We start from the raw sequence: 15,874 nt of genomic DNA on the forward strand, positions 1-15,874 counted from the left end.
CAGAAGTGAACCTTCACCCCAGACCCGGTCAAGTCTTCAGTTTTTCATCATCTCAAACATTATTTTGGAGAAGGAGTAGATTATTTGGTCAGTGAACCTGCATACATTTAGGAAAATAACCCAAGTAGAACAAAATGCCTACTTGTATTATACTGAACATCAATAATCAGAGAAAGCGTGATTATTTTTATGAAACCCAACTATTAAATGAGTCTCATTTGCCCAAGATTTACCTTAGTTATGTGACCTTGGACTCTCTTCGTTTCTAAAAGAATCTTTTCAAATCTAGCACGCTTTAAAGTATTAAAAGTTCCATATCCTCATTTTCTTGGAACTTGGGGAATTTTGATTTGTACCAGTGCATATTAATCTCTACATGCCAATCAGAACAGAGCTCCTTTGATTGAAGAGACGTCACAGAATTTTTTTTTTTCTTCTAATGACGGTTTCTTGTGGTTCAGTAATTGGGTGGTGCACATCTTTTTTATTCAGACGAGGCTGGAGGTAGAATTTGACCATCAGTGACTTCTCCCATTGACTAAGCTCCTGAAGATGGACCTAGGGTTGCCAAGATCTAATAGGAGTGTTCAACATGGTACCTGTGGCCACTCGTATTCACTGCAAGAGACAACATCCAAGGCCACAAGAGTATCTGTCCTTGGGCCTAGGGGTGGGGAAAATGGGTAGACCATGTGTCCACTTCCTCTATTTTCCTCCATTATCTGCTAAACCTAATTTATAGGCCTATTTCATTTTTTAATGTCTGGTGTGAACACTGCTCCGCTTGATCCAGCCATATGAAGAAGTTGGCAAGGATTCTGTTGGCTGTCTCCTGTTCCTTTAGCTAAAGCCTTGGTCTCTCTTATGTGGACTGCAGAAATTCAGGACTGTTATACTTTCAATGTTGAGCATACCCTTGACTTGTAAAAAGGGTTCTTTTTGAGTGTTTGATGCTTTTTTCCTTAATTTTATCTTGAATGCATATTGCAACTGCTCTTCTGTCTTTTCTCACACGTTTCTATTTATCAATGAAAAAAAACTTTCTGAGTCATTTTGATTTAGATATTATTTGACTTTTGAATTTTAAAAACATTTTTAATTTTTAATTTTTTAAGATTTTATTTCTTTATTTGTCAGAGAGACAGAGAGGGGGAGAGAGAGCACAAGCAGGGGGTGTGGCAGGCAGAGGGAGAAGCTGTTTTTAATTCAACTTATGAGTACCTGTAAGTTTTTTAAAAACTTATTTGACTCTATGTTTATCTAATTATCAGCAGCAGAAATGAAAGACTATTCATTCCTTCTCTTTTGTGAATGGGGTGTGAGTACTCCTGGGGTCACACAGACAGGAGTCTGGACACTCCAAGAGTCCCCCAGACTGGGGTATCGGCCCACTTGGGGTAACACAGGCTGGGATGTGGACTTCCATGAGTCCCACAGAGTGCAATTTGGAAACACTGGGGTCAGACAGACTGGGTATACACACACTCCTGGTGTCACACAGACCATACTATGAATGCTTCTGGGGTTGCACAGACTGGGGTGTCAACGTTCCTCAGGTCACAGAGACTGGAACGTGGACACTTCTGGGTACATACATACTGGGGGATGGACCTTCTGGGGTCACACAGACTGGGTTGTGGAGATTCCTTGGCTCACACCGAGTCAGGTAGGGATCGTGAGAGTGTCCACATCCCAGTCTGTGACTCCACTAGAGTCCTCATTTATTTCTGTGAACACTTATGTCCACATAATAACCTCTCACCCCATTATATCCGACTGCAGGCTCTATTTCACCAGTCGTGACCACTCTGAAGTCCTTGTACGTTTGGTAGGTGTTCCTCTCCTATATCTGAGTTCGGACCAGAAGGCTACTGTTGTCAGAATATTTACCATGAGCCTGGGTTTGAAATCTCACCACAGAGGCACAGATGTTGAAAGACTTTCTTTAACAACAGTCCAGGTTTAGGGTCAGGAAACAGGGCATGGATGATGGACTAGTTAACAGGAGTCAGGGTCAGCACTCCAAAACAACAGAGTATTACTGATGGCGAAGTTACTAACAAAAGCCCTTGTTTGAGCTCAGGCCGAGGGAGCATTAACAGTGGTAGCCTTATCAGTGAAAGGCACCACCACCAAGAGGGGAACTGACAGTGGACGAATTAACAGGGACTGTGGTTCAAAGCCAGATAAGAGGGACATTGATGGTAGAGGAGTGAGTACACAGGGTTCAATAATGGACCAGAAAGTCACTGACGGTGGGATAAAGAGACCCAGGTTTGAGGTCAAGGTAGGAGGGGCCAGGATTGTTAATTAGTTTGCAATTACTTAACAACTCAAAAGAACAGTTTGAATATTGAGGTTGAGAGATACTGCTGTTAAAATAGTCAGCAAATGCTTGAACTCAGACTAGAGTGGCATTCAGGGTGTAATACGTAACGGAAGCCCTGTTTTAGGGTCAGACCAGAGAAAGAGGGTTGGGAACAATTGAATAAACATATGGGTTTGAGTTTAGTCAAAAGGGGAATAGATTCTGAAATATTTAGCAGAGCCTGGGGTTGGAGTTCAGATTTGAAGGGCACTGGTGTTGGAAGAAATAACTGTTTAAGCTCAATGGCAGACCCACAGGGCATCCCTGACACAGCAGGTATCAGAGGATCAGGTTTGAGGTCAAACCAGAGGGGAGCTGAGGGTGGTAAACTGAACCAAGGACCGGGTTTGGGGCCAGGCCTGGAATGGAGGGATTTGGGAATAGTTGAATGGCTGTGTTGGATAATTTTAGACCAGTAGAACTTCGAATATGGAAGAGTAAGTAAGTCCTGGTTGAGAATCAGATAAAGAGAACAAGGGTGGTGGAAGAGCTCTGATTAGGGACCAGGATGACATTGAAGGTGGAATGACAATAAAAGAGATCCCGGCTTGAGAACAGATGAGAAGGACATTGATGTTGAGGTGGTTAATAGCAGACCAGGTCTGAGGTCAGACCAGTGTAGCACTGTGGCTTAAGAGCTAAAATGGCCTGGGTTCAAAGTCAGATCGGAGAGGACTGCAGGTTGAATAGTTCAAAGGAAGCGCAGGTGCAACCAGTGTGGCATTCTTGGATGAAGAATTAACAGAGGTCTTGGTTTGACTTGAGACCGGAGGGGTCCTTCTGTTAGAATATGAAAGGAAGGCTCAGATTCAAGGTCATGTGAGAGGAGCAGTGATGGTAGGATATTTAACAGAGACCCTTGTTTTGAAGACAGACCAGAAGGGCACTGATGGTGGGAATTGTTAATAGAGGTCACACCAGAGAGGTGGGATCTTGGAATAGTTCAAAACCAGATCAGGCGGCCTCAATGTTGAGGGTTGATGATGATGGAACAGTTAACAGAGAGGTCTGTGTTTTGAGGTCAGGGCAGAGGGGCACCACTAATGGAACAGCTAATAAAAGCTCTGGGTTTTGGTTGGTTGAGAAGCCTGTCGTGTTGGATTAGTTGAAAGACACCCATGTGAGAATTTAGATCAAAGGAGGTCTTGGGGCACCTGGATGGCCTAGTGGGCTCAGTTGGTAGAGCATGCAACTCTTGATCTCGGGGTTATAAGTTCGAGCCCCATGTTGGGTGTAAAGATTACTTTAAAAAAAAATAAAATCTTGGGACACCTGGGTGGCTCAGTCAGTTAAGTGTCTGCCTTCGCCTCAGGTCATGATCCCAAGGTCCTGGGATCGAGTCCCACATCAGGCTCCTTGCACAGCGGGGAGCTCGCTTCTCCCTCTGCCTGCCGCTCCCCGTGCTTGTGCTCTCCCTCTCTCTCTAACAAATAAAATCTTTGAAAAAAAAAATCTTTAAAAAAAGAGGTCTTGATGGAGTAAAAGCTAACAGAGTCTGGATTTGAGGTCAGACCAGAGATGCCTTGATGGTTCTAGAATTCAAAAAGGCCCAGGTAGGGCAAAAAGCCAGTAGCAGTGGATATTAATCAGAGGCCCAGATTCAGTTGGACCAAAGAATAGTCAGCAGAATTTCCATTCCAAATAAGACCAGAGGGGTATTGATGGTGGAATAGTTCAAGGGAAGTGATAATGGAATAGTTAACAGGCACATGGGTTCTGAAGTCCACCTAGAGGGGACTGATGTTACAAGTGTTACCAGTGTCCTAGGTTCAAGGTAAGATCAAAGGAGCAATTATAGGAAAATAGGAAAGAGAGGCCAGGGTTCAAGCTGAGATCATAGGGGTACGGAGAGTGATACAGTTTCTTGAGGTCAAGCCAGAGGAGCAGTGAGTGTGGAAAAGTTCACAGAGGCTCAGGTTTCATACCTGAGGTGCAGTGATACTGAGTTAACTGAAGCCTGGATTCAAGGGCAAAGAGCTATTGATGGTGGAATTATAAACAGAGTCCCAGAGTTTAGACCCCGTGTAGCACGGACGGTGGAAGACTTAAAAAGACTCAAGTTCAAAGGAAAACCAGGGACGCCTGGGGGGCTCAGTTGGTTAAGCGTCTGCCTTTGGCTCAGGTCATGATCCCGGGGTCCTTGGATTGAGCCTCGCATCAGGCTCCCTGCTCAGCGGGGAGTCGACCTCTCCCTCTGCCTCTGTCCCCTCTGCACCCCCTGCTTGTGCACGCTCTGTCAAATGAATAAATAAAATCTTTAAAATAAATAAATGAATAATGGTAAAATAATTAACGGAGGCCCAGATTCAAGGTCTGGACTGAGGGTCCTTTAGGTTGGAATGCTTGCTGAAGCAAAGGGGCACCGATCACAAATTAACAGAATCCGAAATCCAAGGTCCTATCAGAAGACAACAGCTGGTGGAACATTATAGAGAGGCCCTGGTTTGAGATTTGACCAGTGCTACACTGATGAGGTAATAATTAACAAAGGCTCCACTTCAAGCTCTGACTAGAGAGGCTCTCGATGAAGTAAACACACGGGTTCAAAGTCAAAGGGCATATAACAGTTAATGGAGGCCTGGATTGGAGTGGCATTGATGGCGGAATGGTTAAGAGTTCCAGATCCGATGTCACACTGGAGGCACACGGATGATGGACAAGTTCACAGAGGCCTAAATTTGACCAAGATGATTTTTTTTATCATTTGCTCATAACTTATTTCCTCTTAGGTTGTTAGTCAAGAAAAGGTATCATGAAGATGAATTTAAAGTAGAATGTCAGGGCGCCTGGGTGGCTCAGTCACATGTGACTCCTGATCTCAGGGTCATGAGTTCGAGCCCCATGTTGGGCATAGAGTTCACTTTAAAAATAAAAACAAAATAAAATAAAGCAGAATGTCAACTCTGCCACCTCAAAATTTCACGAGAAATCCCCCAAATCATGTATAACAATATCCGTGATTAGCCATCTTGAATTCAGATTCAATAAACAACATGAAGAATGTGAAGAAACGAAGAAGGTGCTAGAGAAAAATGAAGTTCTCCCAACTGATCTTGTCCATCCACTGACTTTGGTTGAAACCGAGCACCTTTTTGGTGTTGGATAGTGTTCAGAAAGAGTTAACACAGCAGGCCTGAACTTCTCTCCTTGGAAAGGCCTGCTTCGAGGATGGCCCTTGGCTGGCATCTGGAAACTTAGATTTCACCACGGTTCTCACCACTCTGTGCCTCAACTGTTCATATAAGCACTCTGGTTTATGCTGAACACCTGTTTTTCTTCCTAGAGGGTCTGGAAGTTGGGTGTGCACCAGGCAAGGGGTGCCTGTGTGACCAGCCCCCCAAAACAACCTTGGGCACTCAACCTTTAATAATGAGCTTCTCTGGGTTGTCAGGAGCCGTGATAGGAGGAATTAAGCATGTCCTGTGACTCCACTGGGAGAGGACCCTTGGAAGCTAGTGCCTGGTCTCCCGCGGACTTCGCCCTGGGTGCCATTTCCCTTTGCCGATTGTGCTTTATATCTTTTTTATGGGAAGAAATCATAGCTGTGTATACAACCATATGCTGAGACCAAGAGTCCTCCCAGCAAATCATTGAGTCTGTGTGGTTTGGGGGACCTCTGACACATATAGATGCATGAACTTCATCATGAACATCCAGCTCGCTGATGTCCCTACCTCATCACCATTTGCCTTAAGGTCAAGATGGAAGCACGGTGTAGAAATGCTTCTGGCTGCAAGTAACCACACTGTCAAATAACAGTGGCTTCAACAGACCGGTGATCTTTCCTCCTCCAACAAGACTGCTGGTGTTAGTTCGGTAGCGCGATAATGTTGGGCCAGGTTGGAGTGCCTGTGGCTCTGTGGGTTGACCCTGAGGCCTCACGATGGTAGGCCACAGTTCCCACTGAGGCATCTGGGTATGGCAGCCTATGCAGCTGGAGGGAAGGGAGCAGCCGGAGCAAGAGCCTCCTTGGCATTTCTGGCAACTTTGACATTTCCTGGTGACTGAGGTGATTGACAAGGGATTTTTGGTTCTCTGGCCCTGTCAATATCCCAAGCTTTCTCTCCTCACTCTGGACTCCCCTCAAATTGGAACATCACTTTACAGGCTCTGAGCTGTGCTGGGCCTTGAATTGGGGCCCTGGGTGGGCGTGGAAGGAGCTGGGGGTGGTCTGGGGTTCCTCTGGGGATGGAGAGAGAATCCCCATCCCCTCCACCCACCAGCAGGAGCCGCTAGCTCAGCCTTAGGGTCCATGGTTGTTTCTGCACGGGCTTCCTACTGCACGTCCTCAACTCGCCTGCTCCCTGTTTGTGGGGAAGAGCCTTGGGTGGGGGGGGAGGCTGGGAGCCTCAGCCTTCCCAAGGAGCCAGCAGAGCCCAGCAGCAGACTAACAACGTGAAATTCCTGGGGTAGAAGCCAGTACTCCCCTCCTCAACTCCCCCACTGTTACTACACTGGCACAAGTACCCATCACTGCTCACCCTGACTCCTGCAGGGCCTCGTGGTTGGTCCCCCTGCTCCCGCCCCTGCCCCCGCTCCAAGTCTGTTCTCTTCACAGCACCCAGAGGGGTCCTCTTACAACCAAATGGGATCGTGTCCTTCCTCCGCTCAAGGGGGCAACTCACCTCTCACTCAGAAAAAGCCCAAGTCCTCACTGTGGCCATGAAGCTCTCCAGGACTGGGCCTGTCCGACCTCATCTCCTACCACGCTCTGGTCCAGCCACACCGGCCTCTTCAACGAGCCTTCTGGCACACTCCAGCCTCAGTGCCTTTGCACTGCCTTTCCTCTCTGCCTAGAATCTTCTCTCCCCCACACTGCAGGTCCCTCTCACTTCACTCAGGTCTCTGTTTCAATGTCCCCATCAGGTACGTCGTCCCTGATCACTGCACCAAAAAGAGCGCAACCTCCCACTCCCGTGCCTCTACCTCCTGTCCTGCCAACCCTGACCTTAGCTGACCTGTGACATATTTTTGTCTATTATCTCCCTGCGATAGACTGCAAGCCCCACGAAGGCAGGCATTTCTGTCAGTTGAGATTATGGCTCTACCCCCAGTACCTAGAACAGTTCCTGGTGCACAGTGGGTGCTCAATAATGTCTGTCCCATGCATGACTGAGCCAAACACTTACGGGGGGGCCCATGACGCGGGAGGCATTCAATGACCGGTTGCTAAGTAAAGAAATCGATGCTGGAATGCACGAATGCGGAAGTGAATCCCAGTCCAACTCGGGGGCTAGAGCCACCCCCTCCCCAAGCCCACCCCCAGGAGACCTGGGAGCCAGCCACAGGCACAACCACAGGAACTTTATTTACAAACACAAGGCTGGAGCGGGAGGCGGGAGGGAAGGCGGACACAGCAGGACCTACTTCTGCTCCCGCCTCCAGACGATGACCATGCCACTGGCGTCGCTGGAAGCCAGCAGGCTCTCGTCGCAGTTGAAGCTGACGTCCAGCACGGGGGCGCTGTGGCCCTGCAGCTTGTTGACGGCGGCCTTGGCTGCCCGCTCCACATCGAAGAAGTGCACGCACATGTCCTCGCTGCCGGTCACTGCCCGGGGGAGAGAGACAGAGGGGTCTCGGGAGGTGTTGCCGGAAGCAGCGGGGGGAGGGGGGGCCCGGGTGTGGGGAGGTCTGGGAGGGACGGTCCCTGAACCTGGGTCACCTAGCTGTTTTAGTCCCGCGTCCAGAGTGTGAGGTCTCTGAGCTGTTTGGGGGGTGGGGAGGCTGTGTCTCAGGTTAGGAGGTTTCTGGACTCTTGGGGGTCTTTGTTCAAAGTGGGAGGCTGTTGGGGTGTGGGAGTTCTCGAGGCCCATGAAGTCTGGGCACCAGGGGGCTGTGCTGTCCAAGCCGGATCAGCACCAGCCCCGCTCCCTGCCCCTCCCCAAGCCACCCAGACCCCCCACTCTGCGGGACTCACCCACACAGGCCCCCTGGCGGAAGGACATGAGGGGGCAGAAGATGCTGCGCACGGGGTGTGAGCTCTGCTCAATGGGGAAGCTTCTCTTCAGCTGCAGCGTCCCCTCGTTGTCCACCACCCTGAGGGAAGGACGAGAGCGGGCTGGGGCGTCGCCTCAGCTCCAGACGGCAATGAATGAGGGGCGGGCTGGTCTGTGTCCCCACCCCGGCGCCCGAGTTCTTTTCAAGGTTCACAAAGTCTGGTTCTGAGACGACTGCGTATACCTATCAAGCACGGGCTGGTGTGTGCATTCATGACAGTTTGGAAGCTACCTGTTGATGGAAACGGGGAGCCTCTGCAGCGTGACTCACTAGTTTCTCTTTCTAGGGGTCTCTTAGAGATCCTGGTGGTAAAACGGGCACAAGGGGGGGAAAGGGCCGACCAAACTGGACGCGCCTGTAATGCGGAAAGTGACGAGCTGTTCAAAAGAACGACTGAGCCAACAGCACTGCAGGGGACGTGGGAGCAGTTCAACAGGCGCCGTCTGGTGAGGAAAGCGAGACATGGGAAAGGATGGAGAAGGAGCCTGCTTCCGTGAGACAATGACCCTCCCTCCGACGTGTGGGGGCGGGTGCGCACGCCTCGGGTTCCAGGGGAGAGAACAAAATGTAGGAAGGAACATACAGAGTTGCTGGCCGAGGTGGCAGGAAGGAGGAGGAAAGAAGGGAGAGGATTCGGGGGGGAGGTAGCCCCACATCTGCGAGTACGCCTAAATTAAAAATTACACATATGTCTATGTGCGTGTGTGATTTTTTTTTTTTTTTTTAAAGAGTAGAAAAACAAAATAGTAGAATAGAAAGCATCCTGTCGGGCAGTGGTTTTCAGGCCTGGCTGGACATCACTTGGGGAACTTTTCAATATACCAAGGTGCGCAGTCCCGTCGCAGGGCTTCATTGGCCTGGAGCGGGGCCTGGCCATGATCTTGTGAAACCCTTCAGGTCATTCCAGCATGCAGCCCAGACTGAAAACTGCATTTGGGTAACATGTCATAGGTGAGTGGGGACAGTAAATTCCTCCATTTAAAAACACCAGAAAAGGGAAAAAAAAAAAAAAAAGGAAGGAAGGATAGATGGAAGGAAGGAAGGAAGGACAGATGGATGGATGGATGGAAGGAAGGAAGGAAGGACCACTGCTCCAAGAAGGCCCTAGTCTATGTTATGCCTCAGGTTGCTCATCCGTAGAATGGGCATGATCACAGCCCCCTCCTCACAGCGCTGTTCTGAGGATTAAGTGGAGTGCTCTGTACGAGGTGCTTCCACGGGGCCTGGTAGCAGCCCTTTCTATGTAACCATCAGCTACTCCTGTCACCACCCCTCCCACTGATACCCAGCACTATCATAAGGAGACCCGACTTCCCTGCTCACTCAAATTAACCTGATGGAGGAGACCGGCCCTGAGGCCCTACAGGTTTTCCTCTGACGAGGAGCCAGGGCTGCCATCCCAGTCTGATGGAGGCGGCGGGCCCTGCCTCTCCAGGCGGCCCGGACAGGGAAGACCCACCTATAGAGCAGCAGCTTGTTGAGGCAAGCATTGATGAGCAGCGAGGGGTCCCGGGCCTCGCGGCTGACCCAGGAGCGGGCGGAGATGCTGGTCACAGGGCTCCCCTCATGCACCACCAGACGCTTGGCTTTGGTCAGTTTCCCTGGAACAACACGGGGAGAGGAGGCAAAATAAGCGGGGGGGGGGGGGGGGGGGCGGGGGGGCTGTGTGCTGGGACGGTGGCAGCGCCAAAACCCAGATGCAGGCCTGGGGCCTGCCTACCTGTGGCCATGTCGAAGAGGAAGGAGAAAACACTGCCACGGTCATCGCCTGCCCAGAGCAGCCGGCCAGGGGCATCGAAGGACAGAGCGAGGACCCGGCCCGTCAGCTTGCTGGAGCCACCCTTCACTTTCTTGCCCGTGGAGATGTTCATGACGTGCACGTTGTGCTTGGCATTCCCCACCTGTGGGCGAGACCAGTGCACCATCATCCTGCTCTCAGCCAGTCCCTCCTTAGGTCTGACCATAATGGAGCTGCTATCGATGGAACTGGCGGGCTCCTACTAGAGTCTAACCCTGGTGGGGGGGGTGGGCTGTGGCGGGTAGACTGGGAGGTGACCGAGGCCTGTGATCCTTTAGAGCCAGCCCCTCTTGCCATCTAACCAGGATGGCCAGCTGCCCCTTAGCCAGCACCCCCCATGACAGGCAAACCACAGGGCCATCCTAGGCTGGTAATGACAGCTGGTCTCCTTCCTGCCTGGTCCCTGCCAGACGCTTGACTATACTGGGGCCGGTGCTGCAGCAGGAGGGATCCCAGAGCACAGGCTCACTCAGCCAGTCCCCTCTCTCCCGCTCAGGGCCAGGCCAGATTTTCACTTCTTTCCCCCGCCCTCCGACTCTCCATCCTGGGGCCGGACCACAGTGGAGCTGTGCCACTGGGATGAGCCAAGCCTTCCGACTAAGTCATCCTGCCTGGCGACCAGCAGCCCCTGGGGTTGGAAGACGGCAGCACTGCTGTTGATGGGACCCAAGGGGTACCAGAGCCGGGACCCTGCCTCCTGACCAGTCCCCCCCGTGGAGTCTGTCACAGCAAGCCCCCCCCCACCCCACCAAGCACGGTGTCCCTGTTCTGACCCGTTTCCCTCTGAGTCTGACCACAGGAAGACCGTGGTGAGGGACTAGAGGGGAGCCCCCCCACCCCACCCCTATACTGACTCCCTGGGACAGCTCTCCTGGCCCAGCAGCCCCGCCCTCGGCGAGCGGGCACCCCGGAGCCTGACCACAGTGAGGTTGTTGTTGACCGGCTGGAAAGTGCAGCAGAGCAGTTCGGCGCCATCGGGGTCAGGAATCTCCCGGATGCAGCGGCCGTCCTCAGAGGCCCAGATGCGCATGGTGGCATCGAGCGAGGTGGACACGAGGATGTCGTTGGAGAGGGACCAGGCGAAGTCGGAGACGCCGCGGGTGTGGCCCCGCAGCACGCGGAGCACCGTGGGCGGGGCGGGCACCAGTTGGCAGAGGGAGATGCTGCCGTCGAGAGAGCAGCAGGCCAGGCGGTGCCGGTCGTCGTTGGCGAAGCGCACCCTTGGGACTGCAATGCCAAGAAGCCATCGGTGCGACTCGGCACGCTCACCGGGCGCTTTCGTTTATAAGAGGCTTTGCCGCGGGGGCTGGGGGCTGGGACCCACTGCACCAAGCACAGGGGCCTGCGCCAAGGGCTTTCCTTGGCTGAGAACGGGAGTGAGAACCCGAGAAGGCCCTCTGCCAAAAGCTCCCTAAATTGTAGCCAGCGCTTTACAATTACCAACATCTTGGCGGTTTGCAAAACCTGCGCTGCCTGTTGTAAGGGGATTTCTCTGTAGCGAAGGCTCTGAACCCTTCCAAGCAACTCACGACCCCAGAAGCCTCCTGCCAAGCCCTCTTTTGAGCTGCCGAGCCCTTTTACGATAGCCCAAGTACTTGAGATCTTGCAGACCGCTTTACTTTGCGGAGGGCTTGTGGGCTTGGGGAAAGGTTTAGGGATGGCAACTCCTCCTTCGGAGGTGGGCCAGAGACTCTGCGTTCCAGGAAAGGACACGCTGAGTAGCTATCACAGTTTAGGCAAATGAGTGGTGAGGGGACCCGCTAACCTGCTGGCTTACCTGCCTCATCCACGTGCTGGTCGAAAACATGGTACATGCCCGCAAAGGCGTAGTTTTCACTCAGCGACGTATCCCCAGCCATGGCTCGACTTGCTTCTGCCGCTGATGTGGGCACCACACTGCCAGGGGGCCTGGGCCCCAACAGGAGTGGGGGGCAGGTAACATGAGGTAGGTGCTAGCATTCAGGCCCCCACGGCCCCTCTCCCCCTTACAAGTCCCCGGCTCACAGCCGCCCCTGTGCATACCTGTCCTCATAGACAGCACGGTTCATCTGTGCCTGTAGCTGGTAGGAGCCTCGGCTGACGGAACGGCGGTGCCCACGGGCCCCCAGGGCCCGAGGATCATCCTCAAAGTCCTGCAAACAGATGGTCAGGGTGGGCACATCTTGAAAATAGTCCTCCAGAACCTGTGAGGTCTGGAGTCTTCAAAACATACCCAGAACCAGGGGTGCCTGGGTGGCTCAGTCGGTTGAGCGACTGCCTTCGGCTCAGGTCATGATCCTGGAATCCCAGGATCACGCCCCACATCGGGCTCCCTACTCAGCGGGGAGTCTGCTTCTCCCTCTGACCCGCCCCCCTCATGCTCTCTTTCTCAAGTAAATAAATAAAAACTTAAAAAAATATATATACCCAGAACCAGATCCTTCCTCACCCTACCCACCACCACCACCATGGCCTGGACTACTGCCGTAGTTTCTGCACTAGCTCCCCACTCGGCTGATAATCAATAAACGTTCTGTGGAGAAAGAACGGACACTTTCCCCCTGAAAACCACTCAGCACCGTCTCTTGCTTCATTGCAGTCTCAGCTCAACTGTCACCTCCTCGGAGAGGCCTTTCCTGATCATCCCCATCAGACATAACTTCCCTCTGCCCCCACGAGTCTCATTTTATCCCAAGTCTGCTTTACTTTTCCATCTTAGGACTCCTCGCTATAAGCCGTGTTAATTATTGATTTATTTATCTGGTTTCGCTTGTCTATTGACCTATTTATCTTGTTTATTGCCTATTTATCAACCTGTTCATCTTGTCTGTTGTCCGTTTATTGACTTAGCATATATTATCTCTTTCTGCCCCCTGCTTATCCTAAGAGCCTGGCACAGTGCCTTGCACATTAACAGGTGCCCGACAAGTCTGCTGAGTGAATGTATATGCAGGCAGGTGGCGTGCGTGGCAGGCAGTGTGGGGAGGAGCTCACCTCCATGCGGTCTAGGGTAGTTCGGCTGCTGCGAACGATGCTGTTGCTATAGGCACGGGCACTGCCTGGCTCGGAGAGGGGCCCGTAACGCTGGCCCAACAGCTGCCCACGCAGCCTCAGGTACTGCCGACGCAGTGCTGGGGGGTGCCCAGCCTTGGCATTCTCCCGCAGCAGCTGGCTGCGCCGTCGGATGTACTGTGTCCGAAACTGTGGAAACGTTGGTGTGCGGTACGCGTTGTACCTATGATGGCGGGAGGCAGGGTGGGCAGCAGGCACAGGATAGAGGGAATCAATCAGCTCAGGGGATGGGGAAAGAGAGTGAGGTGTGTGGCAGTGAGGGGTCAGGATGGCAAGTGATCAGCAGTGGTGACTGGGGTCCCTCTGGTGCTGTGATGAGGGTGGGTCTACAGTAATAAAAGGCATGGCGATGAGATCACTGTGGGGACAATGGAGGCCGTCTGCAGCTTTGCGGTTGTTGGTATGAGGTGTCAGTGTAGACAATAGTAGGACTCAGGGTGACATGGTGATGAGGGTCAGTGTGGGGCAATGGTGGAAGTCAGTATGGGATGGTGATGGGGTCAGATTGGGGAAGTGATGATGGTAAGAGAAGTCTGCGGAGGGGGGGGCAATGGTGGGGAATAGGATGTCACCAGCCTGAGCTCCATCACCCCCTCCCAAAGGCTCTGACAGCACAGCCTCTTTGCGCATGCCCAGATCTGACTGCATTTTCCCACCATGCTCTTTAGGACCCTCTTGCCAGCCCGTCTCTGCAGGTAAGCCCCCACACCCTGCTGCTGCGCATGCTCACCTCCGGCATGCCCACGCAGCCGCATAAGGCAAGTTCTCCGCCCAGCCTCACTTATCTCCATTGCGCATGCACCACAGTAACTTCCGCTCCCATGGGCTTCGACCCCACGCCTCACCTCGCGTCTACTGCTAAGACCTGCTGCCACACCGCGGCCATTCCCCGGCCTCCTCTTCTGGCGTGTCCCCCCGCGGGAGCCTGCAGGACAAGGGCCTGGAATGTCAGCGTTTCAAGTGAAGGGATTTAATTTCTCCCCTTCCGCCAGGCGATCGTTGCCGTAGACACCGAGTCCCTCGACGCCGGGACGTCGCGAAATACCACCCGGCAGCTAGCATGTTCATCACCCCAGCCCTGCCCTTCCCGGGCAGTTCCCGGAAGACACAACAGCGATTCAGATCTGATCCCGCCCCTCCCCGGTCACCATAGCGACGCCCCTCCTCCCGTCTAGCAATCCTTCTTGGCATTCCCCAACCATCTTGTTCCCCCCGCCCTCCGCCTTCCCTTCTCGGGTTCAAGAGCAGGACCCGGGATCAGAGACCACCTCCGGGGCTGCCTCCGGCTCTTGAGGCCCCCGGGGCGGCCCTGAGACCAGTGTCGCCCTTTCCTTCTCTCTGCTCCCTCTCTCAGGCTCCAGGCAAGATGGCCGCCTGCTGCCAGGAAGAGCTGCCAAGCACAGAGCGAATGGATAGGAACCCTTCCCAGGGCGTGGGAGAACCACGCAAGCGCGCTATGGGAGAGTAGCTTCCGGCACAGGATGGAGGCTCCACCCCTTAAGTTCTACCCACCCCCAGTCCCTAATGGCATTTTTTGTATACACAAGAATAATATCCAAGGGCCAGAGAGACAGGGAAGAGTATGCGAATCACTAAAAATTAAGAAATACGACTTTCTTTTGAAACCGTGGAATAAACTGATTCTTAGGAGCACAATCTTGGCCAAGCAAGATCTGAAGCATAGGAGGGACCCCATCATCACTGCCGATCCGATCGCTTGCCATAGCATCAAAAATAATCACATATGCAGAGGCTCCTAGGCTGTTCTCCAGTTCTTTTTTTTTTTAAGATTTTATTTATTTATTTGAGAGAGAGAGGAGAGACAGTGAGAGAGTACTGGCAGGGAGGAGGAGAAGGGGGCTCCCCCAAGGAGCCCGACCCGGGGCTCCATCCCAGGACCCTGGGATCATGACCCCAGCCGAAGGCGGACGCTTACCCGACTGAGCCACCCAGGTGCCCCTGTTCTCCAGTTCTTAAAGTGATTGACAGGCCTCCATACAACCCTGGGATGAGAAGAGTCTGTTTTGTGATGGGGGTGTGTGGGGGGGGGGGTTGGAGGGTCCCAGGAAGCTTGGTCTGGGCGTGAGTCTCGAAAAGCAGAAGACATTAAGTAGGCACAACAGGCTTTGGATCCCAAGAGGCCATTGGAACCATCCTTACTTCAACTCTAACAGGAAGTTGCAACTCTTAACTATTCATCTTTTTTTTTTAAGATTTTATTTATTTATTTGACAGAGAGAGAAACAGCGAGAGAAGGAACACAGCAGGGGGAGTGGGAGAGGGAGAAGCAGACCTCCCGCCGAGTAGGGAGCCCGATGTGGTGTTCAATCCCAGGACCCCGGGATCATGACCTGAGCCGCGGGCAGATGCCCAGCAACTGAGCCACTCAGGCACCCCTCATCTCTTTTTTTAAAGTAATCTACATCCAATGTGGGGCTCAAACTTATTTCCTTGAGATCAAGAGTTGCATGCTCTACCAAATGAGCCAGCCAGGTGCCCCTCTAACTATTCATCTTAATGTGGTCAGGCATTAACAGAACTTACAAAATTGAGATACGAAAGTTTAGTAGCTTCCTATTGGATCTTAACATTAATTAACTGCCACAATTCTCAAAACTTTTTTTCACACTTTATTTTATAACATACAATAATCTGAACAG

The 15,874-nt window shown here is 52.4% G+C and overlaps 1 protein-coding gene across 6 annotated transcripts; it reads right to left on the minus strand.

Annotated features, from left to right (window-relative positions):
- Positions 1-7,651: 7,651 nt before the first annotated feature.
- On the minus strand, positions 7,652-14,642 carry WDR13 (WD repeat domain 13). Of its 6 annotated transcripts, none has more exons than XM_027608354.1 (10): positions 14,483-14,642; positions 14,060-14,139; positions 13,137-13,377; positions 12,186-12,295; positions 11,941-12,071; positions 11,083-11,390; positions 10,086-10,266; positions 9,825-9,966; positions 8,286-8,404; positions 7,652-7,916 (listed from the first exon to the last, which is right to left on the minus strand). In XM_027608354.1, exons 2-10 carry the CDS (start codon positions 14,098-14,100, stop codon positions 7,732-7,734), a joined length of 1,458 nt encoding a protein of 485 aa, XP_027464155.1. In that variant the 5' UTR covers positions 14,101-14,139; positions 14,483-14,642; the 3' UTR covers positions 7,652-7,731. The 6 variants fall into 6 exon arrangements, with proteins under 6 accessions (XP_027464155.1, XP_027464160.1, XP_027464156.1 ...); XM_027608359.1 differs by having other exon boundaries at positions 13,137-13,343; positions 14,483-14,550; XM_027608355.1 differs by having other exon boundaries at positions 14,466-14,484.
- Positions 14,643-15,874: the final 1,232 nt, after the last annotated feature.

Source organism: Zalophus californianus, chromosome X, assembly GCF_009762305.2.
Source record: "Zalophus californianus isolate mZalCal1 chromosome X, mZalCal1.pri.v2, whole genome shotgun sequence".
Classification (NCBI taxonomy): domain Eukaryota; kingdom Metazoa; phylum Chordata; class Mammalia; order Carnivora; family Otariidae; genus Zalophus; species Zalophus californianus.

Coding starts and splice junctions, on each gene's coding strand:
- WDR13 (XM_027608354.1), bottom strand. CDS start 14,100: ATGGCCGCGGTGTGGCAGCAGGTCTTAGCAGTAGACGCGAG. Junction 13,378..14,059: donor GTCTTAGCAGTAGACGCGAG/GTGAGGCGTGGG, acceptor CCGCCATCATAG/GTACAACGCGTACCGCACAC. Junction 9,967..10,085: donor CCTCTTCGACATGGCCACAG/GTAGGCAGGCCC, acceptor GTGTTGTTCCAG/GGAAACTGACCAAAGCCAAG.